The sequence below is a fragment of the Sylvia atricapilla genome, chromosome 1, assembly GCF_009819655.1.
Source record: "Sylvia atricapilla isolate bSylAtr1 chromosome 1, bSylAtr1.pri, whole genome shotgun sequence".
Taxonomy (NCBI): Eukaryota; Metazoa; Chordata; class Aves; order Passeriformes; family Sylviidae; genus Sylvia; species Sylvia atricapilla.
In genome coordinates, this window is record NC_089140.1 from 57358795 (window position 1) to 57374263 (window position 15469).

The 15469-nt window shown below is 39.2% G+C and overlaps 1 protein-coding gene across 2 annotated transcripts in view; it reads left to right on the plus strand.

Annotated features, from left to right (window-relative positions):
* The window catches only part of SLC12A7 (solute carrier family 12 member 7), a 65979-nt gene continuing 50510 nt past the window's right edge, over positions 1 to 15469 (plus strand). Inside the window, exons 1-2 of one of the 2 annotated variants that reach the window (XM_066323360.1) lie at positions 1 to 214; positions 13784 to 13878. In XM_066323360.1, the coding sequence (XP_066179457.1) occupies positions 103 to 214; positions 13784 to 13878 (207 nt within the window). In that variant the 5' untranslated portion in view covers positions 1 to 102. The remainder of the gene's footprint in view (positions 215 to 13783; positions 13879 to 15469) is intronic. The other variant, XM_066323358.1, reaches the window with a different exon arrangement.

Sequence of the window (15469 nt, forward strand, 5' to 3'; positions counted from 1 at the left end):
TGCGTGAGGAAATGGCTCTCACGTGAGGGAGGCGGCAGCGCCCGGCTCACCCTGCCCGCTGCCCTGGGAGGAGGCGCCAGCGGGTCTGGGGCCGTCTGCACCATGCCGACGAGCTTCACGGTGGTGCCGGTGGAGGCCCAGGACGAGCAGCGGCAGCGGAACGGACAGCAGGAAGAGGAGGAAGACGAAGGCGACGAGAGGGACCGGGGCACTGGTGAGAGAGTGGAGAAGCGCCGAGGGTCAACGTGCGATTGAGAGCGTCGGCTCTTGGCGTGCGGAGGAGCGAGTCTGCCGCATGTGGCGGGCCGGCGGGCCGCTGGGGAGCCCTCGAATACTGTGGAGGGGCCGCATCGCTTCTCTGCAGCGAGCGATGCTGGGGTTGCCTGTCCAAGTGGAGAAGCGCGCTACAGGAAAGGGCCAAAGTCTGGCGCCTGGGGTGGCTGAGAGCTTGTTTCTCTTTGTTTCCATTAGTCAGCGCCGCTGGCCGAAAGGAGGAAGTACTTAGGGCGGGTCCAGCCGGGGGAGCGGAGCAGCCCGCGGTCGGGCGCGGCGCCTGCCTGGGGCGGTGTGGGGCGGTCAGCCTGCCTGCCGCCTACGGCGGGGAGCGGGCCGGAGCAGCGCCGCCCACGGCCGTGTAACTGACGGGGAAAACATGTAGAATCAATCGTTTAGGTTGGAAGAGACCTTTAGGATCACATCATCAAATCTAACCATTGGGCTCTCTTAAAAGCTAACTGCTTTTGGAGCTCACTAGAGAGAGGGCGAGGAGGAAAGATTCAGACTGTGGAGAAGAGCACGATTTAACCTGTCTTGCTTCAGGTGTTTGTCCAGCCATGTGCTTTTCCGTCAGATATAGCGTCTAGGGTTAAGTAGGTGTTGCTACGAGATGCTGTCGCATTTGCAGCCTTACTTCTTGCCAGGCCTCGCTCCTGAAGGCTCCTAGGGGAGAATCAAGTCGGAGGTGGAGCTCGGGCATCGTGAGGGTCTGCTCAGGACAGCCCCTTCTGCAGGGGCACTCGTATTTCTACCAGCCTTGCTGGGGAAATGAGTGATTTTTCACTTGGATGACACGGCACTGCTGGGAAAGCAGTAATTCTTGTGGCTCGTAACACTTATTTTTCTGAAGAGTGTTGCAGCAGCAATACCAAGCATGGTGTGTGAATCACTGCTAGCACTACGAGAGCTAGTTCACACCTTGCACGTTGTTTTCGACCCTCTGTTACAGTCGGTACTTTCGTAAAGGTATGAGTGGGGGGATAAACTTTGTTAGATGATCACAGGTGAATAAACTGGGGTTTTTTAGAGGTATCTTATTTTTGTGGTACAGATGACAGATAAATTCCATGGGATGTGGGATGTAAATGTAAAGAGATAAAAACTGAAATTTGACAAACTTAATATATTTACACTATTTTAGGAAGCTAATATAGTAAAACACCAAACTGACAAAGTTGGGTTATTTTCTTCCAAAACATTCTACTCTTAAACCTTACGTACCCATGAAAGATAGATATTACATATGGTTGCCTTTCTCTTAGTATATTCAAACAATGAGTAAGTGTTCTAATAACTGCCTCTTCTTTTTCCAAACAAATTGCAATAGAAAAACCAAAAGAACATAAGCTGTGGCAACAGTTTGTTTCTTGTACTAGATGGTACTAGTAGTATAGCATTAATCTGGACAAATTTTCTTCTGGTAGAAGAGCTAGTCAAAGAGGCAAGGTGTATGGTGTTTACTCAGATGGCTTCGCAAAATACTGAATACAGGCATGGTTAGATAGGATTTGTTAGACTGTATGTATATATGAAGCATCTGAAAGGCTCGGAACATTTTTAAATCCTGGGAAGGTGAGAGGAAGAGTGGAGCTGCTATTTTCATAGGGGTTTATCATGACCCTAAAGGCCAGATATTTTTAAAAAAAAATAATTAAAAAGTAGATTTTGAATGTTATTCAAAGATTTGACCCCAGGAACTAGTCTGCTCCTATCGCTAACATCCACTTAAGAGAACTGAAATACTTTGTATTAAGTTGTTTAAGGCTGGTATAGAATGTGTAATACATTAATGCATAACCTAGAAAACAGGGACATATTTAATTTGAAAGAGGATGAGCAAATTTTGTTGCCAATCTTAAAAAGAAACTTTTATAATTTAAAAATATTTGTTTTTAAAATGAGCTTACAAAATTACTAGAATTATGTTTTAAAGTGTTTATCTGCTACATCTTAAGTAGAATGAATGCCAAATATTCGTACATAAAATCAATGTTTAACTAACTTGCTTAAGGTCTACTAATATGTACTTGGTGCATAAAAGAGAGTTTTTTAATAGTAAATCGGTCTTTGGAATAGATTAATCCTACTTGTTGCTAATCTCTACTGTTCTGTTTAGTGGAGATATTTTAAAGTGAATTTATTTGTTAGAATTAAAATTTTAGAAGTACTTTTTAGATGAAGGTGTGTGGGATGTTTCAGTGACTTTGATCCTTTCCCTAAGCAGGGTGTTTATTGCTAATGAAAATCCTTCAGCTTAATTCTGTTTAGAAAGTTCAGTGACCATCAGGTAGTTTGTGTCATGTGCATGCTTCTTGCTGCCTGAAGTCTTAGTGGCTTGTTTCAGGATTAATCCAGTGCTAGTAAGAAACAGGATTTGTGGTCTTACACTAAGCTGGGAGGGAGGAAGGAACTGTCTATTTCCTGTTTCAATTATTGATACATGAAGAATCGGCAGAGGAGACGGATTTAATTTTCCTTAATCATGAGTGAACAAGGTTATGAAGAAAACAGGCCAAATTCAAGTGAGTCTCTTTGAAAGACAATACTGTGGTTCTAATAACTTTCTTACTGAAATAGGAGGTTCCTGTTCTTCCAGCCATATTTTAAAGAATTTGTAGAGGTTTTGCAGTGTTTTTATTAGAAGTAAGTTGTGCTTGATTAAAATAGTAGCCTAAGTAAAGAAAAGCTAAAAGTTAGCAATGTTGGTAACTTAGGTGATGGATGTAATATTAGAATCATCCATTATGTAAAGAGGTTTATTTACAAGGGGCTTACATCTGTTGTCTCAAGACAGCATATAAATTGTGCTAATTGTTAATAAAAATACTGCAATAAATTTGTGATGTAATAAATATGTTTAGACATATAATTACTAAAAAGAACCCAATAACATGAAACTTTTGAGTTAGGTTGCACTGAATTCTTAAACCAATGTGGCACAGAAGTTGATGCAAGATGTGTTCAAACAAGTTTATTGACACTTTTTTCATCATTTGCATTATAGAAAGGGAGTGGCTTTTAAAGCTTGAGTATATCTTAGAGCTCCAAGGAGTGCGTCAGTATGTGGATTTAGATTAAAAGTGTTAAGACATTTAGTTTATAAGATTCTATGACTTCCCTAGTTGCCTGCCAATTAAAAACTTGAGCATACGGGAAATAAATATGCATGATAGAGAAGATAGAATTATGGGTCTTGCCACAGGCAGCTTTCTTGTATGTGATGCTCATATACATCTGTTTTTTTGACTTTTAAATTTTATGTATTTTTGCCTTAAAAAGTTTCGTTACATTAACATTAGATATTTACTGTCTCTTGTGCAAATAGGATCTTATTTTCATATTCTCAGTTTTCAGTGGCTTGTTTTTAATGTGACCAAATACTATCTGAATGAAAATGTTACCATTGTTTGTATTTAAAACCTGGCTTTCATCTTTATGTGGCTAACTAGAACCTATCTCAAGGTACATGAACTGTGATTAAGAGTTGTCCATTGCAAACTATGAAGAGTTAGGACTTTTCTGTGAAGGATTATTCTCCAACTGCAGTTCTGCTTTAGATAACAGCATATAAAATTAGCAGTTCCTAGTGGGAATCAAAGCTTTTCTAGTTTTAGACATGTACTTGTTTGCAGAACAGTTATGTGTTATCATAGCTGAGCTATCTTATTTGAGGTCATGTGGTTCAAAAGTTTATATAATTCTCACTCCTTTGAACAACCACTGTATTCTTTTGCCACATGAAAGCAGTCTACTTTTATTTTTCAGATAGATGTTAAACTCTTACATCATATCAGGAGAAAAAGGTGCTTGCTTTGGACAAAACGTGATTGAATACAAAAGTAAATAGGAGCATTAGGAGAATTACTTGGATATGAATAATGATGGCAGACATAGTGTGGGACAATGGAAGCAGTGAATCTGGAAAGGATTTAGGGGTCAGACTGGAATAGAATATCATGAGCTTGGTTTAATGCTATAGTAAAGAGGTCTAGCCTGATCCTTGGAGTAGAGAGGTGACGATTATACTTCTGTAAATAGCATTAACTGAGACTGGTGTTAGGAGTCTGTATTTGATTTTTAAAGTTTGAAATTTTTTTGGTATTATGTAACTTAAAACCTGTACAGAATGTTAACACAAAAATAATTTAGAAGTTAGAAAAATGTTTTATGAACTTTTTCAGTTTTTCAAAAGATAGGTTGAGATGATTTGAATAAGTATAGTTCCCTTCATAGAGAGAAAATACTGTGAGTGGTTAAATTTGGAAGCTATACTAGGATGTTATAGCTAGAAGTTTAAAAGAGCCAAATTTAAATAGAAATATGAACAATTTGAGATTTTTTTCAGTACTAAAAAATTAATTGTTACATAAATTAATAGGGTTTTTTTTTCCTATTTCAATTCTGAAAACATCAAGAGATACACTGCTTAAATTTCAGTATGATTTTTTTCAAAGTTATAGAGTTTAATGCTCAAATGAAATTCCGCAGCCTGCAGGAAGATGGAAAATCAGATTAGATAGTCAAATTTTTTGTCCTAATCTCTTGAGCAGGCATCATAGTGCAAATTTAGGACCACTTAAATGATGGTTTCCTTGTCTACCTCTAGCTTTCTCTGCCACTTTCTGTATAACAAGACAGCTGTAACATATTTTTTTCATACTCTACTACTTGTAATTTGGGGTGGGAGAGGAAGCAGAAGTGGGAGGTTAGTGTGATTGTTATGAATGCTAAGGAAACTGTTTCTCTTTGAGTAATTGCTCATTCCTATGCTGATTGTCTCTGGTGACAGCATATGCATTTATCATTAGTTGTTCAATTCCTGTGAGGAACAGTATGATATGGGGATGCAGCTGGGTGTAATAAGCATGAGAGGGGAATTGCAAAATTGTTAGGGTTTGAAGGGACTTCTGGAGATCATCTAGTCCAACCCCTAAATAAGAGGGCCACCTCTTAGATAAAAGTGGCATGTTTAAGCTATACTGTTGGGTTCTGGTTTACACTGTATAAAATGGGCCAGTTTGGATCAGCTTAGAAATTTTTAACTGTTAATATACCTTAAAAGTAATCTACCTGTTGATGTTTGTGAGGATCAGTACTCTGAAACTTCTGAAGAATATGAATTTGGACACTGTGCTGTCTTTTGCCTCTGTGACCAATATTGAATTGTGACATGCAAAAAATTTTTATCTAAGTTTTGTTTGGTGTGTGGAAGTGTTAATAAAAAAATCATCTGATGACATTGTCAGAAAATTTAAGGCCAGCACAGCTCTGGGATAGTTTGTGATCATTTGTGTGGGTTGTACTGCATTAGCAGTTGGGGGACTGGAGTGTATGGGAGTGCACATTGTGATGATGTGCATCAACACATTAAGTATCACCTTGAGACATATCTCCTTCTTGCAGCTGTATGTCTTGTTTGCAGAAGAAAAATGGTTGCAGCTAATTTCTGTGCAGATATAAGCAGTCATCACAGTGCTTGAGTATCTGTAGAAATCAAGAGTAGGGCTTTTTGCATGTCCCATCAACATAGCAAATACCACACAGGCTTTTAGGAAAGGTACGTTAGTTATGGCTTTAATTTGTATATTGGTCCAGCAGTAAGCACAGGATTATGCTATGTTAAATGACCATTCTGTGTCAGATTAAAAATTGTAATGATAATTTTTAAAGTAGGTGCGGGGGTAGAAAAATAATTTTTCAAATTTAGGCTTTGATGACTTATGTTGGTTGACACAGAATATAACATCAACTGACAAAATTTTTTTTGTGTCAGAAGACAGATAAAACATACCATAAACAAACTCAAAGAAGATTGTTTTTTGTTATTCTGTTTTGTCTTTCTTGTGGTCCAAAATGAAATACTAGTCTAGATTTAAGATTTTTGCCTGTAAACCCTCATAAACTGAGTTACTTTCAGAAATCAAGCAACAGGAAATATAAATTCTTGGAGCATTTCGGTCTCAGAAACTGGATTTCAGAAGAAATGCAGCTTAAAGACATGTCTGAAACTACATTGGAAGTTATAATTTTTATGTTTCACTCAGCTCACACTTGAGAACAGACACAATTTCAGAGAAATCTAAGGAAAAGGTGATTTGCTTGCCAAGCATCAGAAGGGGCTGCCCAAGGAAGTGACTGAGTCACCATTCCTTGGTGGTGTTTGAAATATGTGTAGATGTGATGTTTAGGGACATTGTTCAGTGGTGAATTTCGTAGTGATAAGTGAGTGGTTGGGCTCAATGGCTCTTTTCCAACCTACATGATTCTGTGATTTGACTATCTGTGGTGGTTTAGCATGAATGTAAAAGGGTTTTTTCCTAAGGAAGTTATAGCATGGATTGACAGCTTGGCTGATGAATAAGAGTGCTATATACACCTCTGGAGACCCAGTCTTAAATCAAAAGTCCCAGGTGACTTGGCCCTTCCCTTATCCAGCTGGCAAGGAGCTAACATCACCTCCTAAGTCAGAAGTTCAGGCTGGGCTCCCCGGGGCCAGGCCTGACCAGGCCTCAGGGAGGGCCCTGTCTGTGGGAGAGTGGCTGGGGCTGGCCATGTCCCCTCTGTTCCCCCGGCAGTGTCCCCTCTGTTCCCCTAGCAGAGTCCCCTCTCTCCCCCGGCTCCTCCGATTGGGAGAGGAGGAGGATTGCAGATTGGCAGGGCTGGCCCCGTGCAAGGAGCCATGACAGCCGGGCTCTTGGCTTGGCTGCTGGAGCCTCTGGTTCGAGAGAAGAAAGTTTCCAGAATTCTTTCTCCAGAGCTCCAGAGAGCTGATCCAAGTTCAGGTTGCTTCAGATCTGACCAGGAGTGGAGAAGGGTCACCCATCAGCATTCCTGAGCATGCTCCTTCTCCTCCTTCCTCCCTCAAGCACCTGTGGTCTTGAAGTTCCAGGAGTCAGCTAGAGAAGGGAGGGAAAAAAAAAAAACCAAAAAAACGACTCTGGGCAAAGACATTAACCTTTTTCTCTCTTCCATGGAAGACAGAGTGATTTGAAATGTTGAGAGACAGCATTGAGACAAAGTCAGCAAAAGAACTGATAAAGACTATTGAAAGAAGGGATGGAGGAAGTGAACATTTCTAACCGGACTTCTCTGGATGTGAATTATGGAGAAATGGACTATTTCTTGTAATATCATAATGCTGTTTGGGGCAATGCAGGTTCTAGTCAAAGGATTGTGTGTACTGATATAAATGAGATTTAAATAAATGGAGTATGTATCTGGCTCCTGGTAAAAAAATAAGGAGGTCTCAGCCTTTGAGATGAAGATGATTTTGGAGAGGAAGTAATTAGGCCCCAGCTCCTGGGCATAAAAAGAGGTCTCTATTTCTTTTCACATAGAAATGGTTTTAGTGATAGAAGAGGAGAATCCTTGCTTTATACTAGTAAAGCATTCTTGAAATGATACCTCAAGCATGCAGAGACCCATAAGCCGCTTGAGAAACTGTTATGTGCGTGGGACTGCACAGAATCTGCAAAATTCTGGGTAGTTGCAGTTTTGTGACATTGAGAACCACCAGACCTTTTACTTGTGGCATGTTCTCCATAGCTCTGGAGAGGGTCCTCTCCCAAAGTGATACAAGATTGTGTTTAAATGGTGGCAACTGGCTGAAAATCATAGTTTTCTCTCTGTGTTGAGTGGGAAAGTGAACAATTTGGGGTAGGGGAGAAGGTGTTTGAATATCTCATCTTCCTTTCTCCCCTTTCCTTAGCGTATGCTAATAAAATCTGTCTGTTTGTACTTTTAAGTTGAGCCTGTTTCGCCTTTTTCTCCCAAAATCCTATCTCCCAGTTAGTTAACAAAATTCAGCAAACATAAAACCACCACATAAATAGTGCATTAGCCAAAAAACCAAACCAAAACCACTACACTATCTTAAAGCTTCCTAATAGAATTCAAGGGGATACAGTGTGGTGGTTTAGCATGGATGTGAAAAGTTTTTGATTTTTTTTTCACAAGGAAGTTCTAGCATGGATTGTGATTGACAGCTTGGTTGACGAATGGGAGTGTTTCTCCGCCTCTGGAAACACAGTCTTGAGTCACAGGTTCTGGTGATTTTTTGCTTTCCTTTTCTGGTCATCGAGAAGGTAACACCTCTTGTGAGTTGGGGTTCAGGCTGGGCCCCTCCGGGGCCAGGCGTGCCATGCCTCAGGGAGGGACCCTGCCTGTGGGAAAGCAGCCAGGGCTGGCCGTATCCTCTCTGTCCCCTCCCGGCTCCTCCAATGGGGAGAGGAGGAGGACTGCAGACCAGCTGTCTGACCCTGTGCCAAGACCACAGTGGCCCTGCTGTGGGCCTTGGTTGCCAGAACCGCTGGTCCAAAGGAGAAGAGACTTTTAAGAACTTTTCTCTGGAGCTCCAGGGAGCTGATCCAAGTTTGAGTCGCTTTAGATCTGACCAGGGGTGGAGGAGGTTTCATCCATCAGCATTCCTGAGCATGCACTCTCTCTCTCTCTCTCCCCCTTCCTCCCCCCACCATCATCTGTGGCCTTGAAGTTCCAAGACTCCGCTGAAGAGGGGAAAAACAAAACAAAACAAAAACAAATAAACAAAAAAGCCTCCAGCACCTCTGGGCAAAGACTTTAACCCTTTTCCCTCCTCCGTGGAAGACAGAGTGATTTGAAATGTAGAGAGACAGCATTGAAACAAAGTCAGTGAAAGAACTGATAAAGACTATTGGAAGATGGGATGGAGAAAGTGGACATTTCTGACTGGACTTCTCTAGATGTGAATTATGGGAAAATGGACTGGTTTTGTAATATCCTAATGCTGCTTGGGGGAGTGCAAGTTCTAGCCAAAGGGTTGTGTGTATCGATATACATGCGTTTTAATTAAGAATTTTGATTAGAATATGTCCCTGGCTCCTGGGAAAGAACAAGGAGGTTTCTATTTCTTTTGAGATAGAAATGAATTTAGAGATGGAAGAGAATCCCTGTTTTGTGCTAGAAAAGCATTCTTAAAATTATACCCCAAACATGTGGAAGCCCATAAACAGCGTGGAAAACTGTTATATGGGTGAGACTGCACAAAATCTGCAAAAATTCCAGGCGGTTGCAGATCTGTGAAAGCCACCAGACCTTTTTCTTGTGGCGTGTTCTCCATAACCCTAGAGAGGCTCCTTTACTAAGGTGATGTAGGATTGTGTTTAAATGGTGGCGACTGACTGAAAATCATGGTTTTCTCTCTGTGGTGAGTGGGAAAGTGAACAGTTTGGAGCAGGGGCCGGGGAAGGTGTTTGAATGTCTCAGAATGTCTCAATTTTTTTTCTTCCCCCTTTTCTTTAGTATATATTAATAAAATCTGTTTTTACTTTTAAGTTGTACCTGTTTTGCCCTTTTCTCCCAAAGTCCTATCTCCTAGTTGATAAATAAAATTTGGCAAATGTGAAACCACAACATAGGGTTAATATAAACCATAGATGGCTTTAGAATTACTAGTAAAATGAAGTCATTATTCCTTTTGTGTTCCATGATACCTTAGTAGGAGTAACTGAAATAAGCTTTTTCTATTGTCTACTTGATGCATGAGGGGCAAGATTTACAGCATTTGTGAAAAGTGTTAATCCTATCTTTTAGTTCTGCTTTTCTAATAAATAATTTCTTTTATGTTGAATCTTGTTTTGAAGAAAGGATGAGCTAAAGATTAAGATAGTTTGTTTGGGTAATTTCACCATAGATGTTGTCTGTGTCTTGAGATTCTGAAACTAGTTCTTTCTACTAAATGATGTAATACATGTCAATTTGATTTACATATTAATAAGACTCACTGTGTATCTAAACATATTAAATAAGCATACTTCAAAAGATGATGTTTTTTAATTTGAAATGAAGGTGATTTTGTTTACAGCAGTAATGAGACTAAAAAGTGTTCATAGGTGTTTTTATAAACATATTAACAATAAAAAGAGGACCAAGAAAAATCTGTTCTTTATTGGATGTGAAAGATAACATTGTAAAAAAGGATGAGGAAGTCTGAGGCCCTTCTTAGCCTCAGTCTTTAACAGAAAGACCAGTCATCCCCATGGCAACCAGCCCCCAGAGCTGGTAGAGAGAGATGGGGAGCAAAACTGACCCCCTGTAATCTAGAAAAAGTAGTCAGTGATCCAGTGAGCCACTTAAGCACTCTAAAGTATATGGGGCTGGATGGGACCCACCACAGTGTACTGGGAGAGCTGGCAGAAGAGCTTGCCAAGCTGTTCTCTTATCATTCTTGTTAGTCCTGATAAAGTGGGGAGGTTCCAGACAACTGGAGGTTAGCCACTGTGGTACATGTATAAGCTTCAATAAGGCAAAGCACCAGGTCATGTACAACAACCCCATGCAACTGTACAGGCTGGGAGGAGAGTGACTTGAAATTGGCTCATCAAAATAGGACCCTGGAGTGCAGGTTAGCAGCTCGTTGGATATGAGCCAGCAGTGTGCCCAGGTAGACAAGCAGGTCAATGGCATCCTGGCCTCTATTGAAAATATTGTGGCCAGCAGGACCAGGGAAAAGATTGTCGCTCTGTACTTCGCACTGTTAAGGCCACACCTCTGTGTCCAGTTTTGGGCCCCTCTCTTCAAGAAAGACATTGAGTTGCAAACTGTGTCCAGAGAAGGGCAATGAAACTAGTGAAAGGTCTGGAACACAAGTCTGATGAGAAGTGCGTGAGGAAGCTGGAGCCACTCGGCCTGAAGAAGAGGAATCTCTGGGGGTCCCTTATCACTCTGTATAACTACCTGGAAGGAGTTGTAGCAAGGTGAGGGTTGGCCTCTTTTCTCGGGCAACTGGCAATACGGCTAGAGGAAATGGACTCAAGCTGCACCAGAGGAGGCTCAGGTTTGACACGAGGAAGAATTTTTTTACTGAAAATGTGATTAAACGTTAGAATGAACTGCCAATAAAGTGATAGAGCCACCATCCCTAGGGGTGTTCAAGAAATGACTGGATGTTGCACTTAGTGCTATGTTAAGTTGGCATGGTAGTGTTTAGTCAAAGTTTGGACCTGGTCTTAGGGCTTTTTTCCAACCTTAATGCTTTTATGATTCTATGGTTCTAATGATTTTATGATAATTGTAGAAGTAGTCAGCAAACTGCAGATGACAGAGTACTTTTCAGTTTGCCTTTGTGGTCACTTTTTCAACACTGATTATCTTTCAAGTGAAGCTAAAATAATATTTGACATGATCAGCATTATCTATCAAAATGCTGTGCGAAACATACATGAATATAAAGAGAGAGCTGTATTTGAGAAACAGAACTTTATTGCAGTATGTCACTACCAGACTGTTTTGAAGACTATAGTTAGAAAGCTTTGTAATAGGCAGAGTATTGGTTGTAAGCACTGAAAAAAGTTCCTTATTCTTTAGATCCTAAGTTCTGCATTTTTCAGTTTGAAGCCTGTTAGGTGCATTTAACAAGACAGATTTGTTAGAGATACTGTGCTCTGAACTTTTTTCTAGTGGAGCAAAGCCAAGTAACTGTTTAGAAATACAAACATTCTCCTGCCTACACTTTAAAATACTTCCTGTGTAGTGCTGAGATACTGATTGTTACATTCAGACCTGGCTAGACAAAACTATAGTCTTTAACCTCAAAATTATGAATACTGATTCACTTTAATTTTTTTGCTACCCTTTTGGTGTTTAGATTACTCTAGTGGGACCCACTGAAGGAATAATTCAGTTGCATTGTATTCTGTATGAATGGAAAACAATAATTGAAACTTCCCAGCTCACTTTTTGAGGAGTAATCCTTTCTGAAGGGTTTGGAAATACCCTGAAAGGAGTAGTAATATTTAGTTAATAATTACAGGTACCAGCTGTCAGTTGGTGAGAAAGTTGATAGAAGTGTGGGCTCAGCTACACTGAAATCAAGCAACCTTTTTTTTTTTTTTTAACTTGGAATGCACCTTTTAAGGAATGGTTTATAAAAACTTCAGCAGAAACAATGGGGTGATTTCAGGAATGGACCTAAAAGAAAAACAATGTTCCAAAAATCTTGGAAAGAAAATGCTGTGTCTTAAGCAAGAAGTCCTAGTGCTCATAGGCTTTAGCAAAATGATAAGAGGAATCAGGGTGTATTTGTTTCAGGACAGAGTTGCTTTTTGTTGTCTGTGAAAAAGCTAATTGAACCTTTCTCTAAGTACGGTGGAGCCCGTTAAAGGATAAATGCCAATTTTTCAGATAATCTTGTGCAAAACCAACATGGTCAGTATACTGTGAAACATCTCAAGGTGTTAGTTCGTGAGGGAGATTCTTATGTGCTCATAGTATTCCTTCTGCTGGCCTTCCATTAACCTTTGTTGGAGGAGGGGCACCTAACCAGGCTGTAGGACTTGAAATTAGTGGGAGACCAAATATAAACTGTAGAGAAACAGAAAAATGAAAGTTGGAGGATATGGATAGAAGGAGATATATTGGATGTGTGAATTAATCACCATTTCTTTTCTGGACTGAGGAGCTAATTTTAGAGCCCTAATGTTTAGAACAGTTGTTATCTTCTGTCTGTTATGATCGTATGTGGTTTCTATGTCATGATACCAACAAGTATAGTGATACTGTGGAGAGTGATAGGAAATCAGTGGTGAGAAATCCACAGTTCCTCTTATGTTTTAGGGACTGAGATTTATTTCTGTCTGTTTTACAACCAAGATATGTTGTGCTGAGGCTAGTGTACACATTTTCCAGTGCTTTCCTCTGGGATTTTATGTGAGGATAAGTGTCTTGTCGGGAGCAGAGGGAGGAGACAGGAAAAGACTACAACTATTTCCCAACTATTCTTCAGTTCTGTACTGAAGAGACTGTGTAGGTGCTGTTGCTGTAATCTGTGAATACAAGGGTAAAAGGGTGGACAGGCAAAGTGCCACAGGCAAGGACTTGAGATTATTTGGAAATGCTGATGTTGTGACATTATCAGTATGTAATAGTTTTTGTAGTTCATGGGCTGAAAGGCAGTGAAAGTAATGCTGTATTTTTGAGAGGTGTGCCAGAGCAGGCCAGTAGAGCTACAGGTTAATGGAATTTATATTTTAATAAAGAATAGATTAAGTATAGCATGTCATCGAAGGGTCCCCACAACCTTTGCAAAATAATTCCTTTTGCATTGTATTTCATAAATTCCTGCCTCAACTACTGGAGATGTTTTGAGGGAGTCAGTAAAGTAATGAAAAGGTTGGCTGTGGGCTTATTTTATTCTATAACCAAAACCTTTATGTGACATGCAATTATCAAGTGTTTTTAGGGAAACTAGAAAGGGTAGGGGAGAAATCAGTATATGTGTGAAAGAATAAGAGTTAAGAGATGGAGCACTATGTGAAGATTAGACTATTAAATGAAACTGAATTTCCTTAAATGTTTAACATCCACATGTCTGAGATGAAAATTGGGTTTGCAGCCACCTATGGTGTTATTTAGAACCAGTTCTTAAACCAGAGCCTTGGAGTATTCCTTTTATGGTATAATGTATCTCTCTTTTTCTTTTCTTTGCTTTTTTTTTTTCCTTCTTGTTTTAATTGTGTTACTATTCCACTAGGAGATGGGATTGCCAGGGAAAATAGTCCATTTATTCACAGTGCAGAATTGGGCAGAGGAAACATGTATGAAGGAAAGAATATGGCTCTCTTTGAGGTAAGTTAAATACTCCAAAAACTTATTTTACCTTTAATGGAGATGAGCAAACACCTGCTTTCTTTTTGTCTTAAAATGTAGTGGGGGAGAAATGAGTTTTAGTAATTTTGTCAGAGTTTGATTCCTGCTAAAATTCCATTTCAGTGGATTTGAATGATGTATAGGTAAAAACAGTAAATATTGGTGTGCATTAACGTGAAGATATGAAAGAAGTCTTCATACATTTAATTTCTTTTGGGCTAGGATTTAGACATTGTTAGAGAAAGCTGCTAGAAATTAAATCTATTTGTTTTAAGACAGCAGTATTCAGTTTTAAAAGGGTTGGCAAAATAATTTTTTCAGTAGGGGAATTACAGACTTTTTGTAAAGCAGCAAAGCTATAAAACAAACTTATAAGCCATGACTTAGTTGTATTGTCCAACTACAGTGTAGAGCACACCATAGCAATTTCTAATGTAAATATAAATATATAAATAAGTATAATATAAATATAATATGTAATATGAATCCATAATATATTTCTAATGTAAATATATAAATATCTTGATAATAGATGTTTCATACCTTTTTAATCAACTGAATGATTGGAATCAATTAGTGATAAAAGTATATTAATTTAGTACTTTTAAGGGCCACTTTTGCAATTAGGTAGTATTTCTAGTAAAAACCTTAGTTGTTCTGCCCTAGCAGCATCAACTGGTCTTGTTCTGATGCTTGCTGTTAACAAAAGGTGCTTCCAACAGGGTTTGGCCACCTTGTTGTTGTATTCTTCTCAATGTTTTCTTGTTCTCTTATGTTTCTCCCTTCTTCCTTTCAATATCTTTGCACCGAGGACATGGTCTTTCATCTTACTCTGTGCATGACCCAAATAATGTATATTTACTATTTTTTGCTGTTTTAGAGAAAATTATGCTAAGGATTGAAGTAATGTTGATCATTGATTCTCTTTTTGACATGTGTGCAGTATCTTAGTGTTTTTTGACAGGAACAATGATATTAAAGTTCTGTTATTGAATTTCTCTCCTTCAAGATCTATTTCATAAAGCCATTTCCAAAACTTTATGTCATTCAAATTAGCTGTATTCCTCAGTGTTGATAATTTGGCCATAGCTGCTTTATGTCCGAAATCTGTTATTTTGAGTCATGGCTTACATTAAGTTAGCTGATATAAACCCATTACTTTTACATATCTCAGATTATAGACATTGCTGTTAACAGTATCACGTTGAGAGCCTTCTAGTGACTTCATTACCACTGTGTAGTTGTGGTAAATCTTTTTTGAGGCTATGTATGTTTCAGAGTAAATTTCCTATGATCTTGTTTTTCTCCTGTTTTCAGATGTTAGAGTTGTATAAACTGTTAAAAAGAAGTTTGACTGTTATGACCATTATCATTACCTAATCTCCCAGGCAGAGTTACGTTACTTCTTGTCTGTGTTTGTCAGCCTGATCTCTTGTCTTCTTTCCAGTGTTCAATTTTTTGTATTTAATAGAATTATCTTGGATCCATTTTTCTTGGAACTCTTGTGTTGTATATTCTTCGGGATTTTATTATTTGTTTTAGCATTTTTTGTTTTGTAGCAGATAATTGG